The 16,061-nt window shown below is 42.1% G+C and overlaps 1 protein-coding gene across 5 annotated transcripts in view; it reads left to right on the top strand.

Moving 5' to 3' along the window:
• Positions 1-16,061, top strand: part of sap130b (Sin3A-associated protein b) — an 89,154-nt gene that overhangs the window by 5,980 nt on the left and 67,113 nt on the right. For 3 of the 5 annotated variants that reach the window (XM_069896407.1, XM_069896405.1, XM_069896403.1), the window contains exons 2-9: positions 558-995; positions 3,600-3,726; positions 5,378-5,434; positions 5,706-5,962; positions 11,562-11,729; positions 11,851-11,980; positions 12,622-12,749; positions 14,641-14,765. In XM_069896407.1, coding sequence (XP_069752508.1) covers positions 3,606-3,726; positions 5,378-5,434; positions 5,706-5,962; positions 11,562-11,729; positions 11,851-11,980; positions 12,622-12,749; positions 14,641-14,765 — 986 coding nt within the window. In that variant the 5' untranslated portion in view covers positions 558-995; positions 3,600-3,605. Of the gene's footprint in view, positions 1-552; positions 996-3,599; positions 3,727-5,377; positions 5,435-5,705; positions 5,963-11,561; positions 11,730-11,850; positions 11,981-12,621; positions 12,750-14,640; positions 14,766-16,061 lie in introns of those variants that run through there. The other 2 variants (XM_069896404.1, XM_069896406.1) reach the window with 2 other exon arrangements.

Below are 16,061 nucleotides of genomic sequence, written 5' to 3'. Positions count from 1 at the left end.
CTAGTTGGTTGGCACAGATTTTCAGTACCCTGCCAGGTACGCCATCAAGAAGGGTTCACCCTCTTGAAGAATGCTCTAACATTGGCGTCAGGTGCAGATATTAAAGGGTCGCCAGGTTCTGCTGGGGCTCGTATTGGTGCCATACTTCTCAATGAGTCACAAACTTTATCGGATCAGGCTCTGAATCTCCCCTTGCTATTGCTCTGACAACATAACAGGATGTTCTGCACGATTGCAGTCACTTTCTCACAAATATAACTGAATAGAGAACACACCATAGAAATGGGTTCTTCGGCCATCTAGTCTGTGACAAACTAATATAATTTACTTTTTGTATATTAATGTCTCTTTTAATAATTAAGCAAGTATCCTACGGTTGTTGATCTTCACAAAGTACCTGGTTGGCTTCAGCAAGTAAGAATTTCAGTGCATATGTACATTGTACAATGTATATGACAATAAATTATTATTATTAACCATTGGACAGCTTTCACGACGCGACTTCCAACCTTTCAGCGGGATTAACAAGGATATTCTGCATCGTTATTTCCCTCAAGGTTGCGGCGATCCGGCATCTTTGACTGTTACCACCTGACCTCTCACCCCTGCAACAGCCCGCCAACACACTCAGGAAACACGCAAGACTACGACTCCCAGAAGACCACGCGCGGAGACCGAACTGTCACCGGTTGTCAGGGCAACCTGGGTACAAGGTTCACCATTTCTCAATTCTGGCCAATGGAAAGTGAAAGAGCCGGATCGAGAGACCAGCAGCCAATAGAAATGTGTGGTGCATATTGAATCGCCGCGCTCCGTCTAATTATTGTCCAATCGTGGAAGCGAGGGTTCTACCAATCGGCCAATCAGAGAGCAAGTTGCTTCGGACGTCGTCGATGGCCAGAGACACCTCGGGAAGCGATCGCCCTCAGCGAGCAGTGAAGGGGGTGCGAGTAACGGCGTGGCTTCGTTACAGCGGCTGAGCGGCGGCGCAAGAGGTGAGGGCACAGTCGGCACGCCGGGGCCCGGGCCGGATCGATGGGAGAGGTGGACCCTCTGCGGGTCGTCGTGCTGATGAGGGAGGGAGGGAGGGAGGAGGCAGACACACGGGGCTCCGGGCCGTGTTGGTGGGAGAGGGGGAGACGCATCGGATATACGACTTCATTAGCGTGTCTAGAGAGAGAGAGATCAGGCGGCCGGGGTTTGTGAGTGAGGGGTTGTGATGGCTGGGTAAATCAGCTGGGAGCCCAGATCTTTTCCTCATCAGACCGTATTAGTGCAAGAGGAAGATCCAGTGAATGTCTTGGGATTGTTCTGAAAGGCCAGCGGGAAACGTGGACGTGTTCGAGATGGGTTCCTGCCTGCATTACTGAGGACGGGAGATATGTCAGATTGTGGCCTGTTAAATGGACTGGGTAGTTTTATTAGATCTGGGCTTTGTGGCTTGGAATGCAGGCACATCAAGCTTGAGATTGTTAAGTCTGGAGGTGGCCAGACTGCATTGCTGAGAGGTGAGATAGAACAGGCCTCAAGCATCGCTTTTAAGCTAGAAGAAGAGACACGTCAGGTCCTGGGGCTGTGGTAGCGAGACATGAGCCCTGACATTACTGAGCCATGTCGAGCTTTGGGCAATGTTATTGTGGGACTAATCAGGCTCCATATTGAGACCTTATGATATTAATTGGTGTCAAGGCAAATTAGGCCCCAGGTAATGTGAAAGAGAAAGGGTAGAGATGTATCATTCAAGGGATGAGAGGTGTCAAACTGGTCATGAGCTTGGGGGAGACCTTGAAAGATGCTGGATAGCTGTGAGTCAAAAGGCATCAAAGGTAGTGTTAATCAGAGAAGAATGAAAATGCAGCAATGCCTGGAAATGATTGGAGGAGAGAGACGCACTATTTGAAAACCATCTACTGAGATAGGCTTATGAGATACGAGTCCCCTTTCTGTCTGCATGAATCAGTTGATGACACAGATGTGGTCAATGATTCTCTTGCTGATTAGCTAAATGTAAGTATTTAGGGGCTTGAAGTGATATTAGATTGTTGCTTCAAGATCAGTTTTATTCGACTAGAATCTTGATTTTCCTTTTTGAAGTTCCTTAACTGTGTGCATGTGGATTTTCTCATGTTGATTGGTGGAGAAGTATGCCACATACTTTCTTCTTCCCCATGTGTTAGGAACATAGGAAGTAGGAACAGGAGTTGGCCAAAAATGGCCCATCGAGCCTGCTCCGCCATTCAATACGATCATGGCTGATCTAATTTATGACCTAACTCCACCTACCTGCCTTCTCCCCATATCCCCTAATTCCTCTGTCATGTAAAAATTTATCTAACCAAATTTTAAATATGTTTAATGAGGCAGCCTCAACCACTTTCCTGGTTAGAGAATTCCAAACATGCACTACTCTCTGGGAAAAACTATTTTTCCTCATCTCTGTCCTAAATCTACTCCCCCGAATCTTGAGACTGTGTCCTCTCGTTTTAGTTTCCCCGGCCAGCTCAAAAAACCTTCCTACATCTATCCTATCCATACCCTTCATAATCCTATATGTTTCTATAAGATCTCCTCTCATTCTTCTGAACTCGAGCGAATACAATCCTAGACGATTTAATCTTTCATCATAAGTCAACCCCTTCATCCCAGGGATCAACCTAGTAAACCTCCTCTGGACCGTCTCCAAAGCCAGTATATCCTTCCTCAAATATAGAGATCTGAACTGGACACAGTACTCCAGGTGCGGTCTCACCAGTACCTTATACAGTTGCAATATTACCTCCCTACTCCTGAATTCAATTCCTCTAGCGATGAAGGCCAACATTCCATTTGCCTTCTTAATAACCTGCTCAATAATGGGTTTTGGCTCAAAGCATCAAATATTATTTTTCTTCTACTGATGCAATAGCCTGCTAAGATCTTTTAGAAGATTGTGTTTAATCCAAATATGAATTAAGCAACCACTTGTTCACATAACTCTGTTCGATGCGCTACCTGATTTTAGAGTTGCATATAATTTAAATTCTCCATTGCATTCCCACTCAGACCAGCCGGTCTTGCATGATTCCAATGAAACTGTCAATTCAAAAAGTAATATTTGTTCGAGGTTAGTTACAAGAGGTTTTTAATTTATGCCAGTACAGAAAAAAGCTTATCTGCTTGCCATGGTAACTTTGGGGTTTCTGTTGCCACAGATCCTGTCAGATCTGCTGGCTATTGCCAGCATTCTCTTCAATTTCAGATATCCAGTAACTGCAGTGTTCATTATCTCACAGTTCCAGCATTGATTTCTTTCTTTCCTCCTTTATCCTTGTTCTTTTCCTTCCACTTGCATCTCCCCAGAATACATCATCTGAAATTACAAGCCATCACCACTCTCTTAAATGACATCTTAAACTTTCATTGAGTTTAGTTTCTCTTAATCGCCATTCTCTCATTCTAATGAAAGACAATTGATTTAATGCATTTGTTTAATGTCTCTTCCCATGGATGCTGCCTCAACAGCATTTTATTTCAGGTATCCACCATCTGTATTTTAAAATTTTTAAAAAATTCTTCCCTCTGCTTTTTGCCATATAAATCACCTTGTTGTTTTATTCCAGGTTCCAATGAGCACCCAACAGTTTCCACGACCTGGTGTATCTTCGACAAATTTGGGAGGTGGCCAGTCTTCCATTACCAGCATGCAGAACACCAGTGGTCCAGTGGCATCAGGCAGTACCATAACAGGTATCTTAATTTTCCTCAGCAGCCTCTGTGAAGATTAGGTGAATTAGCTTGGATTGTCATGCTGGTACTTTTGGATGTCAGAGTGTCACTGTGTGACTCACATAAATTGAATTGCTTTGAAATGAGTTAAACAGGAATGCTCCACAAGCTGAAAGCAGATGGAGGCTGGTCATTCAGATGGAAAAAAAAAAGATCACAGTGGCTCTCCTCAAAGATGTGCCTTGCTGTACTCCATTTCACCGACTGTACTGTTCCAACTCCATGTTCAAATTTGCCGACGGCATCACAATACGAAGCTGAGTATCAAACGGCAAAGAAATGGGATACAAGAAAGATATTAGAAGTCTAATAGCATTGTGCCAAAATAATGATCTCTCTCTCTCAAAGTTAATGAGATGAAAGAAATGATAAATTACTTTAAGAGAGGGGACAGAGTCCACATCCCTTTCCACATTACTGGCACCAAAGGTGGAAGAGTAGGTAGTCTCAAGTTATTAGGAATAAATATCTCCATTGACCTGACAAGGATAAGCACATTGACATGACAGCCAAGAATACGCACCAATGCCTCTACTTTCTAAGGAAGTTTGGCATGTCCCCTTTATCCCATGACAACATCTACAGGTGCACTATCAAGAGCTGGATGTATTACAGCTACTACTTTGCTTATGATCACAAGAAGTCACAGAATGTAGAGAATGCAGGTCAAAGCATAAGCATAAACTTCCCCCCTCCATAAACTCCATAGACATTTGTTGACTAGGTAAGGCAGCCAATGTACTGAGAGACCCATCATACCCTGGGCACACTCTCTATCATTGGGATGTAGGCTTAAGATTGTGGTAGCACACACCAACAGGCTTAATAACCCTTTCTTTCTTACAGTCCTCAGGCTCCTGAATGAAACATAACAGCAAAATAAAACCCCTGGTATCCGGCACCAATGGGGTTTGGTAGATGCCGGATAAGTGCATTTTCCAGTTGCTTGAGACTTACTCTTACAATGCTTAACTAATACACCAGTGTTAAGACAACAATACTATACTGTACTTACATTAAACAAACTTCACTTGTATGAATATATAAACCTTACAGCATTTTACTTTATTTTCAGTCACATTCTTTGAAAACTTTTAACCTTTGCTGCATCTGCAGGTTTCTCCCCTTCCACGTGCAGCTGCATAAGAGATGAACAATGATATTATAGATAATTAAACCCCTCCCACCAAGTTTATAGATAAAGCCTCTGACTGGGGTGACTTTTATTAAGCAGGGATAAGGAGACACTTTAGGAGAGTCACCCCAATGGTGAGTGTCATCAACCAGCTCTTCATCCTGGGTGACACCATTTTATTCAAGTACAACTTTATTCAAAAAGGTATTACGAGCAAAGCACTGAATATTTGCTCCCATCTTCACCAAAGGTTTATGTGTTACTTTGGAGAACATTTATTTTTTACCATTTTAAACTTGTGTAGTTTTTACCTATTATTTTATTCTTATTTATTGAAAATTTTAAAATTTATTTTCCTTTTTTTGTGCCAGTTGTTTGAGGCTGCTGGTTGTTTGAATTCCAGATATCAGTCATTTTACTATACTCTCATGCTGGCCCTGGTAATCCTATATTCTGTAAATTGTGCTCTTTACACAGCTGTAATGAAAATTTCCTGTCAGTCTGCTCAAAGAAGAACCCTTCTCACTGAACTAGGTATTCGTGAAAAATAATCTATGGTTAAAATGAACTGTGACTGGAATTGTATCAGAGGAGGGTTTGAACTGGGCACCTCAAGAGGTTGTAGGGCTAAAGGATGTTAAGAGAAGTGGGAAGCAGAAAGCCCAAGTAGAGCTTAAAATCAAGAGAGGTGATAAGCAGGTGTCATGGAATGTCGACAGTTAATTGATCAAAATGGGGGGGGTTAAGATAAAATTAGATAATTGTTTTGCATTATTGCATATAATAATGACCATTTTGTTCTTAGCCACCAGTGAGGAGATGAATCGAGATTTAGAGCACTTGCCACGAGAGCATTCTAATCCGATATCTTCAATGCCATTCCGAGATGAGAAGCAGGAGACAGTGGTAGTTCGGCCTTACCCACAGGTGCAGACTCATGCGCAGCCGTTAGCAACAGCCCAGCACCACATGCAGCAGTCTGGAGTGCCCGTAACTATGGGTGCACCTCCCACACACCTCGCGCAGGCCACTCAGCTATCCTTTCCAGAAGGTCTGATGAAGGTATGCAGTCATTTTTTTTAAACATTTAAAGAGTGCTTTAAATTTTCTGGAAACAGAGCTTTGTGACACTGAAAATGAGGTGGAATTTGAGGTTGATCATTGACCATTTTATTGCCTGGTCAGTTAACATCACATGTGTCTTGTTTTGATGTCAGTAACATTCCAACCTGGATACAATTGTAGCATTCTGTATTTGCTTTTTGTCTCTTCATGCTTTGTTATTACTCTGGATAAGTTGCAATCTCCCTTAGTACTGGAGCACCACAGAGCTGCGTTCTTATCCCCCCCAGTCCACTCATTTTACACCTGCGACTGTGGCTTGGTACGACAATAACACCATCTACAAATTTGCCGATTATATGCTGTCTCTAAGGAGTTTGTCCATTCACCCTGTGTCTGCGTGGGTTTTCCTGGGGGCTCCAGTTTCCTCCCACCACTCCAAATGTACCGGGGGTATAGGTTAATTGGGTGTAAATTGGGCAGCATGAACTCGTGGGCTGAAATAGCCTGTTACCATGCTGAATCTATGTATGATACCACAGTAGTGGGTTGTATAAAGAAAGGTGATGAGTCAGCATACAGGAGGGAGATTGAAAATTTGGCTGAATGATGCACCAACAACAACCTTGTTGACAAAACTAAGGAACTGATTGTTGACTTCAGGAAGGGAAAGTCAGAGGTTTACAATCGAGTGATCATTGGGGGATCAGAGGTGGAGAGGGTGAGCATCTTTAGATCCTTGGGAGTCACTATCGCAGAGGTTCTTTCCTGGACCCAACGGAATAATGGCATTGTGAAAAAAGCATGTCAGCCCCTCTGCTTCCTCCGGAGTTTGTGGAGGTTTGTTATGACACCAGAAACCTTAGTAAATTCTACAGAATAGTGGAAAGTGTGCTGACCGGCTGTGTCACAGTCTGGTATGGGGACACCAGCAGCCCTGAGTGAGAAGTCCTCCAAAAGGTAGTGGACACAGCCCAGGACATCACAGACAAAACTCTCCCCACTATTGAGTACATCTACAGAAAACGCTGCTGTCAGAGAGCAGCAGGAATCATCAAGGAACTACATAATCCAGCTTACGCTTTGTTTTCGCTGCTGCCAGGAACAGCTGCTACCCCTCCACCATCAGACTCCTCAATGACAAACTCAATCAGGGACTCATTTAAGGACTCTTAATTGTGCACTTTATTGATTTTTAAAAAAAATCTCTATGGCACAGTTAGTTTACATTCATTATCTGTGTACAGTTTTTTATTTACATGTATATGCTGTGTACAGTTTTTTTTTGCATTACCAATAAGTGGTAATTCTGCCTCACCTGCAGAAAGAAGAATCTCACAGTTGTATGTTATGTCATGTTTGTGCTCTGACAATAAATCTGAAATTGGAATCTAATGTACAAATAATCCATAATTTAATCAAGGGGCCTCCTTGTGTCCATGTGTAGCTGCTGTGGCTCAATCAGAATGTATCTCCACGCTTAGTTATGCAAGCCCTGTTGGAGTTTATTCTAAAAGTTAGCATGCTAAATGCCCTTATTTTTCTGTGGTCAGAAGTGATATTAGGCTAGGTTTGAATCCTTGAAGTTAAATTACTATTTTTTTTGGCCTGTCAGCATTAAAGGCTGGCTCAATTATTTCAAGAATGACTCATCTTCTCAGATATTACTTTTGGTGAATCTAATAATATGGAAACTATTTGTAATGCTCTTCTTTCCAAAGGAATACCTCAAACAAGAATTGGCCATCAAGAAAAATAATTTATTTTTATTGTGGCACATTTAATGTAACCTATAAATGAAAGTTACTATTGCTTTCCAGCAGCCCATCTGAATACATTTATATGATTTATTATCCCTGATGAAAGTTGCTGACTTGTAATGAGCTAATTGGTCTTGTTAAAGGGACCTCCGACATCACCAGGAAATATACTGCTTGACAACATAAGTAAATGAAACCCTTCCCAAAAAGAATCTGACCACATACTTTGACAAAGCTTTGAATTATCATTGTTTCACTGTGAGCGGTGTCATAAGGCATGTGTGAGTTGCTTCCAGCATATAGTCTGCAATTGGAGTTATGCTAGTCATGTATTTTCTGATACTTGAATTGCCAGGAGGCCATGGTGGGAGGGAAGTGACAAGGTTATTTTCTTCACATATGGTAATTTACTCCACTGTCCTCTCCAAAACATGTCTTAAGCAGACCTCGGGGTTGAAATGCACCCACTGTTTGTGGCTGTACCCCATCTACTTGAATGGAGTATACTCACTTGTTTATTTCCATTGTGCTAAGATCCTTCACTTAATACTGTTGATTAGTATTCAGACCAATCTTTGAGAGTGTAACTAAGTCAGAATTCTCAAGGAGCCTGTTCTCAGCAGAAAGTTGTACAAGAGATTTGGCTTAATTGAGAAGAAAATATTTTTTAGTCATCTCAGTAGGTGTTTCTTTCATTTCGCCTACCTAACTATATGCTACAGCAGCTTCCCACTCTCTTTCTCAATTGCTTAACTCTAAGACCATGCCAGAAGTCCTCATCCATTAGAAAACCTGAGAGTCATGCAGCATGTAATTGGACCCCTCGGCTCACCATGTTTATGCTAACTCTTTTCACCCCTATATACATGGATCCCATTTGCCTGCATTAGGTTCCCTAGCTAAGCTTTACCTGTACACAACCTTTTCTAATTACCTCTTAAATGTTGTGACTATAATCCGATTCTATCACATTGTTTGGCAGCATTTTCCAGACAGCGACTATTCCCTCTGAGTTTGCAATAAACCTTCCCATCAGATTCCATTTAAAGCTTATTCCTATCACTTTAAACATTTCTCTCTTACTTCTGATACCCCTATCATAGAATAAAAATTCTTGCTATCAACAATTCCAAAACCTCACCTAAGGTACAATGATTCCCTGGATTAACCTGACTTCTGCAAATGAGTTTTTTTACAAATTCTACCATATATTTTACAAGTATTTTTTCCAAATGATAAAAATATTGTTACGAGCCCAGAAGACCCCAAAACCCAGCAGCAATAGATATTCACCAAGACAAATGGTTATTTAAACAAAAGTTGCTTTTAATTATCTTTAAATATGAAAATGGAATCAAACTTTAACATCTCTATTAACTTAACTAACCTAACTTAACCCCCTTCTAATTCTAAGCGCATGTAAGTTCAGAAAAGTTCTTTGGTTCACAGTCTAATCTCACTTCTCATTCTTCCAAGTTTACTGGTTGCAGGCAATTCTTATACTGTGCACAGAATTTAACATTTATAAAGTTCACCAGGCTTTGGTGCTTGAAAGGTAAATGGTTACTGCTCAGGAAGGTTCTTGTTGGTTTTCAGAGAGAGATTTGTTGTTCCAGGACATCCACAACTGATTCCTTTTTAATCAGCCACTCCAGTGTCTTGCTGACGAAACTTGCCGCCTCAGGGTTCTCCAGATGATAACCTCTTTCTTTCAGGTCACCACAGAGTGGCTTTTTGTTTCTCTTATTTCAAGTGAAACATTAGACAGCCAGTCCTCTCTTGCATAAATCACAAGGGCCTTGACCAGACTGTCTTTGAAATGGGGCTTTCTACAAGCTTGCCAGCTTGTCCTGTTTCAGTCCCAGCTGCTGTTACCGATTGTAAAACTGCAGAACTGATCTGTGTGTGTGTGTGTGTGTGTCTGTCTGTCTGTCTATCTCTCTCTCTCTCTGTGAAAAAGCCTATTTGACTCTCTCTGCTTGCAAAACCACATGATCCTCTTAGAACAACAAGTTCTCTTCCAGACAGTCTGTGGCTCCAACAAGATCTTTCATCTGTTTAATGAGCTTCCAGATGAAGCGGCGGAGGCAGGCTCGATATTAGCATTTAAGGAGAAGTTGGATATATATACGGACGGGAAAGGAATGGGGGGTTAACAGGTTGAGTGTGGGTCAGTGGGGTTAGGTGGGAGAAAGTGTTCAGCATGGACTAGAAGGGCCAATTTGGCCTGTTTCTGTGCTGTAATGGTTATATGGTTGCCTTTTGTAAACAACAATCCATTAGTGAAGTCCCTTGAGCACTTTTCAAAACTCTTGCAAAAGCTGTGGAGCCGATATGTCTGTCATGGGGCAGAGCTCCAGTATTTTAAATAAGATCTATTTTTAAAGTGTTTGTATGTGACCTACTCTAACAAACCTTTCCCAATTTATCTCCCAAAAACATATCTCTATACTCTGTCACAATATTCTGCAGAATTCATTAATGACTGGATACTGTTTATTTTCAGTTCGCTTAATGATGGGTAGTGTTCAAGTGATTAATGAATGAAATAAGAGACATAGAGCAAATGTAAGTAGAGCAATACAATATGGGTCAGAATAGAAAATGGATGTTTCTGACCTGGAGAATCCATTATGCAAACATTTCTCGGAATAACAACCTATACGTAACCTGAGGCCTGCCAGTACCTCTATAATGTTGCTCCTCAATCTTTTTCGCTCCAGAGAAAACAAATGCAGCCTATCCAGTGTTTTCCCATGGCTGAAGTCCACCACTGAGATAATATCCTGACCCTACCCATTCACGTCATTGACTATAAAACCTTCATTGACTATGACAGCAGTTGATTTCTTTGACCTCATTAATCCTTTTTCATCTCCCTGGCGGGTTTCTGCTGGCTTCTTATTCTGACATATATCTTCATCTAGCAGTTTTGCCTGGTTGTGGATAGCGTTGGACATTATAGCTAATTCGGACTTCTTTGGGGACTAAAAATGCACATTTTCGTGCAAGTAGACCTGGTGATGAATTATCCTCTCCCACAGCCCACATAAGCAAACACATGTTCGTGATGCATTGAGGAAATTTGTCTCTTTGTGCTTTTAATGTTTGTATTTGTTTTAAAATAGTGAGTGTTAAACTTGTTTTTGGGGGAATCTGTGAGGCCAATGACTTAAATGCTGAAATATGTCTCTGTCTACGGCAGTGGTTTTCAAACTTTTTCTTTCCACTCAAGTACCACCTTAAGTTATCCCTATGCCATAGATGCTCTGTGATTAGTAAAGGATTACTTAAGGTGGTTTGTAAGTGGGGGGGAAAAAAGGTTGAGAACCACTGTTCTCAATTTATTTTGCTTGAGAAAAGTTGTCATTGGCCCATTTCCTTTGGAGTTATGAAACCGTGCACATAACGAGTCAATTAGGTACGATTAAAACAGTGGTTTTCAAACTTTTTCTTTCCACTCACATCCCACTTAATTCCTTACAGAGCACTTGTGGCATAGGGATTACTTAAGGTGGGATGTGAGTGGAAAGAAAAAGTTTGAAAACTACTGTCTATGGAAACGTGACCACTGGTGAATTCTGATCCTTTTCACCCAGTGTCTAGATGATGCCATCAAGATTTTTTTTTAAATTTGAGAAGATACAGGATTATTATTACACATGTTGAGATCATGCTGGGTTTTCTGAGTCACTACATCATTTGGTAATATCCGTCCCACTTGCGTGTTTTGTGAAAAAAATTTCAAACAGCCTGAAGTTTGGGCAACTTCTCCCAGCTCCACTGTTGCCCTTGTACTTTTTTCTCCATAAAGTCATATTGTTGTTTTGTTTTACCAGGCAACACTGAAATCGCCCCTGCCTAGTCGGCCTATTGCTCCTGCTCCATCATCTACCCTGGGTCACTTGACCATTCCTCCTAAAGTTTCGGGACATGTAACTGTTAGCATGGACACCAGTGTTCCACAGGCCTCTGCAATCCCTGTGGCAACAATCAGTGGGCAGCAGGTAAGAGCATGACTCTCCTCCAATTATTCCAGTCTTAAAGACCAGATTATGGTTGCATTCAAACCAGATAACCATTTAATCTGGCATTATTGTGACTTGGTGTGGATGATCTTCTTTGTAGGGACATCCTAACATCTCTCATCTGATGAGCAATGTGCAAATGTCTATCATACGAAACCCTGTTCCAGCTGCACTCCATATTGGACCGTCCACAGCGCAAACTCATATGTTCCCGTCTCACGTGCCTAGAGGTAATCTTCAACAGCATTTTCCGAATGTAAAATATAATGTTTCCTTTTTAAGCATAAATTCTCTTTTCCCTCCCCCCCCACCCCACCCTTTTCTTTTTATTTTGGGCTATGGGTATTTTTTTTCAGAATGGAATTTCTCTTTCCATAAACTAATGAAACTGAGAACTCTTATTGCACATCTGGATTAGATTCCATGTGTGCAGATTGTACTTAACAGATGGCTGAAACCATTTATTACATCTGGAAAGATATTATAATCTCTGCTACATTATTTTGATGCCTCTAACTCGGGGGTTTGGTGAGGGGATGGAAACCTCACATCATGCTCTTGTACTCAAACTATGTTGAAGTTTTAAGAGCGAGCTGCGAGTGAAATATTAATGTATGCTGAAGCAGGGGTCCCAAAGGAGTCCACCTGGCTAAATCGGAAAATAAATATATAGCTAAACATAATACAGTACATGTATTATTCCATCATTCAGAGATATCCACCTGCATTTTTTCATCAAGAGAATGGCCAGATGTTAGTTTTATAATACTTATTCAGTCCAGTTCAAATAATTAATTGCAAGTGAGATACTTTTCAAGCTTTTGAAAGTTGATGAGGTGAAATGTTATTTTAAATAAACTGATGTCCTCAGGTGCAGCAGTAGCAGCAGCAATATCAAGTTCCAAAGTAACTACGGTTCTGCGCCCTGCTCCAGCACCACTACCGACAGCAGGAAATCCACAGACTGCCGTGCAACATTCTTTGCACTTACCTATACAGGTAACTGCTTAACTCTGAATTGTGAGCATCTGTTATTATCAAATACTTAAACTTCCTAGACTAAAGACCTCACCCTCTTCCACCATCCTCCTCTGCCTGGCAGAACTTGTCCTTACTCTAAATAACTTCTTCAACTCATCCCACTTCCTCCAAATCAAAGGAGTAGTCATGGGTACCCACATGGGTCCCAGCAATGTCTGCCTATTTGTAGGCTTGGTGGAGCAATCCCTGCTGCAAGCCTACACAGGCAAGACCAACTCTTCTTCTGGTATGTAGATGACTTCATCAGGGCTACCTCAGGCACCCGCAATGAGCTTGTCAGCTTCACCAACTTTGCATCTAACTTCCACCCCGATCTCAAACTCAACTGGTCCATCTCTGATAACACTCTCCCATTCCTGGATCTCTGTCTCCATAAGCTTTCCACTGACATATACTTCAAAACCTCATTCTCCCACAGCTACCTGAGCTACACTTCCTCACACCCTGCCCCCTGCAAGGATTCCATCCCTTTCTCTCTGACTCAGTCACATCTGTTCCCAAGATGAGGTCTTCCAGTTCAGAGCTTCTGAAATTCCTGCCTCCTTCCACAAACATGGCTTCCCCTCCACCACTTTCAACTCAGCATCTCCTCCATTTCCCGCTTATCTGCCCGCCCCCAGGCGCAACAGACATAGAATCCCCCTCATCCTCACCTACCACCCCACCAGCCTCCACATCCAAATCATCATCTGCTGGAATTTCTGGCACTTACTACAGGATCCCACCACCAGACACATTTTTCCCTCTCCTTCCCTCTCAGCCTTCCGCAGGGACTGCTCCCTCCTTGATTCCCTCATCCATTCATCCCTCCCCACCCATCGCACCCTTGGCACCTTCCCTGTGCCTGCAGGAGGTGCAACTTGCACCCATATCTCCTCCTTCACCACAGTCCAGGGCCCCAAACAGGCCTTCCACATGAAGCAACACTTCACTTGTACATCCAGAGGGCTTATTTACTGCATCCGGTGCAGTAAATCAGAGAGACCAGTTGCAGACTGGGAGATCTCTTTGCTCAGCATCTCCTCTCTGTTTGCGACCACAGTGGCCAACCACTTCAATTCCGGGTCACACTTCTGCACTCACATGTCTGTTCATGGCCGTGTGTATTGTCCCACTTTGACCACCTGCAGATTGGAAGAACAACACCTTATTTTCCATCTTGGAACCCTCCAGCCACGTGGCATGAATGTTGACTTTATTGCTTTCCATTAAACCTGTTTGGCTTTTCTTTTCCCTCCCCCCTTTTCCTGTGCTTCTAGTTCTTTCACCCACACACCCCTACCATCCACCCCTCCCCCTCATTGCTGCTGTCCCCTCCCTCCTTTCTCCACCTTTCATTTCCTGCCTCGCCACCCCCCCCCCCCCCCCCCAACTCATTTGTTTGGACACTTGCTGGTATTTTCTCATTCTTTGATGAAGGGCTCAAGCCCGGAACGTCAGTTCTGTATCTTTTCCTTTGCTACAAAAAGGACACTAATCGATCTGCTGAGCTTCTCTGGCATTTTGTGTTTTTACTTCAACCACGGTGTCTACAGAATTTTGTGATTTACAAATGCTTAAACTTGATGGATCTATGACAATTGGTGGATGTCTTCCTTATATTCTTGCTGGCTTCAATATTTCACTCTGAATAATCTTTAGCAGAACTACGCTTGTGTTCTCCGGCACCTAATTCTGCATGGTCTATGCCAAGCTTCAAGAGCTGGTGTGATAGCATGAGTGGCATTTTGTGCGACATCCTTTAAAATGTGGACACTCACCTTCGCTACAGTTTGAACAGTTTTGATAATCTGACAGTGCTCCGGTATTTAAATATTAAGATAGAATTTTGTGTTTGCTTTCTTGGCAGTCTCGCCCACCTTCAACCACTTCTGCAGCAATCCCTTCAGCAGTGGTAGCAACAGTGTCTGCAACACGAGCCCAGTCTCCTGTCATTACAACAGCAGCACCTCATGGGACAGATGTAGCACACAGGTAATTTGATGGACAGCAAGTGGAATTCCTTGAGCTTCAATATACAATTTGCTGACAATGTACATAATTAAGCACTTCAGTGGCAAACGTTCCATCAAATGAAGCGAGAACTTGCACGTCATTTGTTCAGCATGTGATGGTGCTTCACTGCCAATGAATTTTGTTTCTGCTCTTCAAAAATTGATGTGGTACAGTGATTCTGCTGGAATGCTATGCTTCGTCTTGTTCACTGTCGTCTTGTTCACTGTCGTCTTGTTCACTGCCGTCTTGCAACTGTGGTTGCTCGAGGCTCTCCCAAACTTTGTCAGCTTGCAATAAAAATAGTCTGGTACACTGCTTGGAGTTTGGGATAGAATGTCAGACTCCTTTCCTATTAGCATTGCCGCAAATAATTCTGTTCCAGAATTTTTGTAGGATTACAGTCTGGCTTGCAACCAATTCTGTCTATAATGCTTAATATTGTCTTGCTTGTGAAGAATTTGCAGAATCTAACAGCAGTTAAACTAAAGCTGCAACTCGTCCCAGTATTCTTATGGTCCTTTGAGAGTTACAACAATGTAATCATCTCTTCCCTTCAGTTGTTCAGAATTGAAGTTGTCTCTGTCAATCTGAGGAGCTAACTTCACACCTGTACAAAGCATGTTGAAATTAATATATCAGACAGGTAACCTTTATTGGAGCATTTTGTTGCAGTTGTTTACATTTGTTATATAATTTTATAGTTGGACATTTAGATTTTTGCTTTTAGGTCCGGGCACTATGCTCTACATTGGCTCCAAGTTACAGCACAGTTTATTAATTTAATTTTGGGTCCAGAGGATTTAACTTATTAAAACATGTTATGGAGCAGACTTGATGAGCTGATTGGCCTATTTCTGCTCCTATATCTTGTATATTGGCCAAGTTGTTATACTGCAACAAGTTAAATACATTTTCCTCCGTTGGGGTAACAGGGGCATGTGGTGGTGAGGAAGGGTGTGAGTCTTAAAGTAGACCTAGGGTGTTCAGGGATGCTGTTACTTCAGAGGGATTAGTAGAATTCAGGAACATACTGCCTAAAACGCCAAAGTTTGTTGAAAAATGATAGATTGTTACGATGCAAAGTGTTGACCAAAGTGAGTAGATAATATTGCAAAACACAAATATTGTGGAGAAGCTCTGCAGTCATACAGCATTCATAGGAAGTAAAGGGTAACCAACATTTTGGCTCTGGGCTATTCGTCAGGTGTTCAGATGCAGTTCAGATCTGATCTAATTAAATGGTGAAATAGGCTCAAGGGGCCCAGTTTCAAATGT

The sequence above is a fragment of the Narcine bancroftii genome, chromosome 9 (assembly GCF_036971445.1).
Source record: "Narcine bancroftii isolate sNarBan1 chromosome 9, sNarBan1.hap1, whole genome shotgun sequence".
In the NCBI taxonomy this organism is placed as follows: Eukaryota; Metazoa; Chordata; class Chondrichthyes; order Torpediniformes; family Narcinidae; genus Narcine; species Narcine bancroftii.
This window is presented reverse-complemented; position numbering and strand designations above follow the sequence as displayed.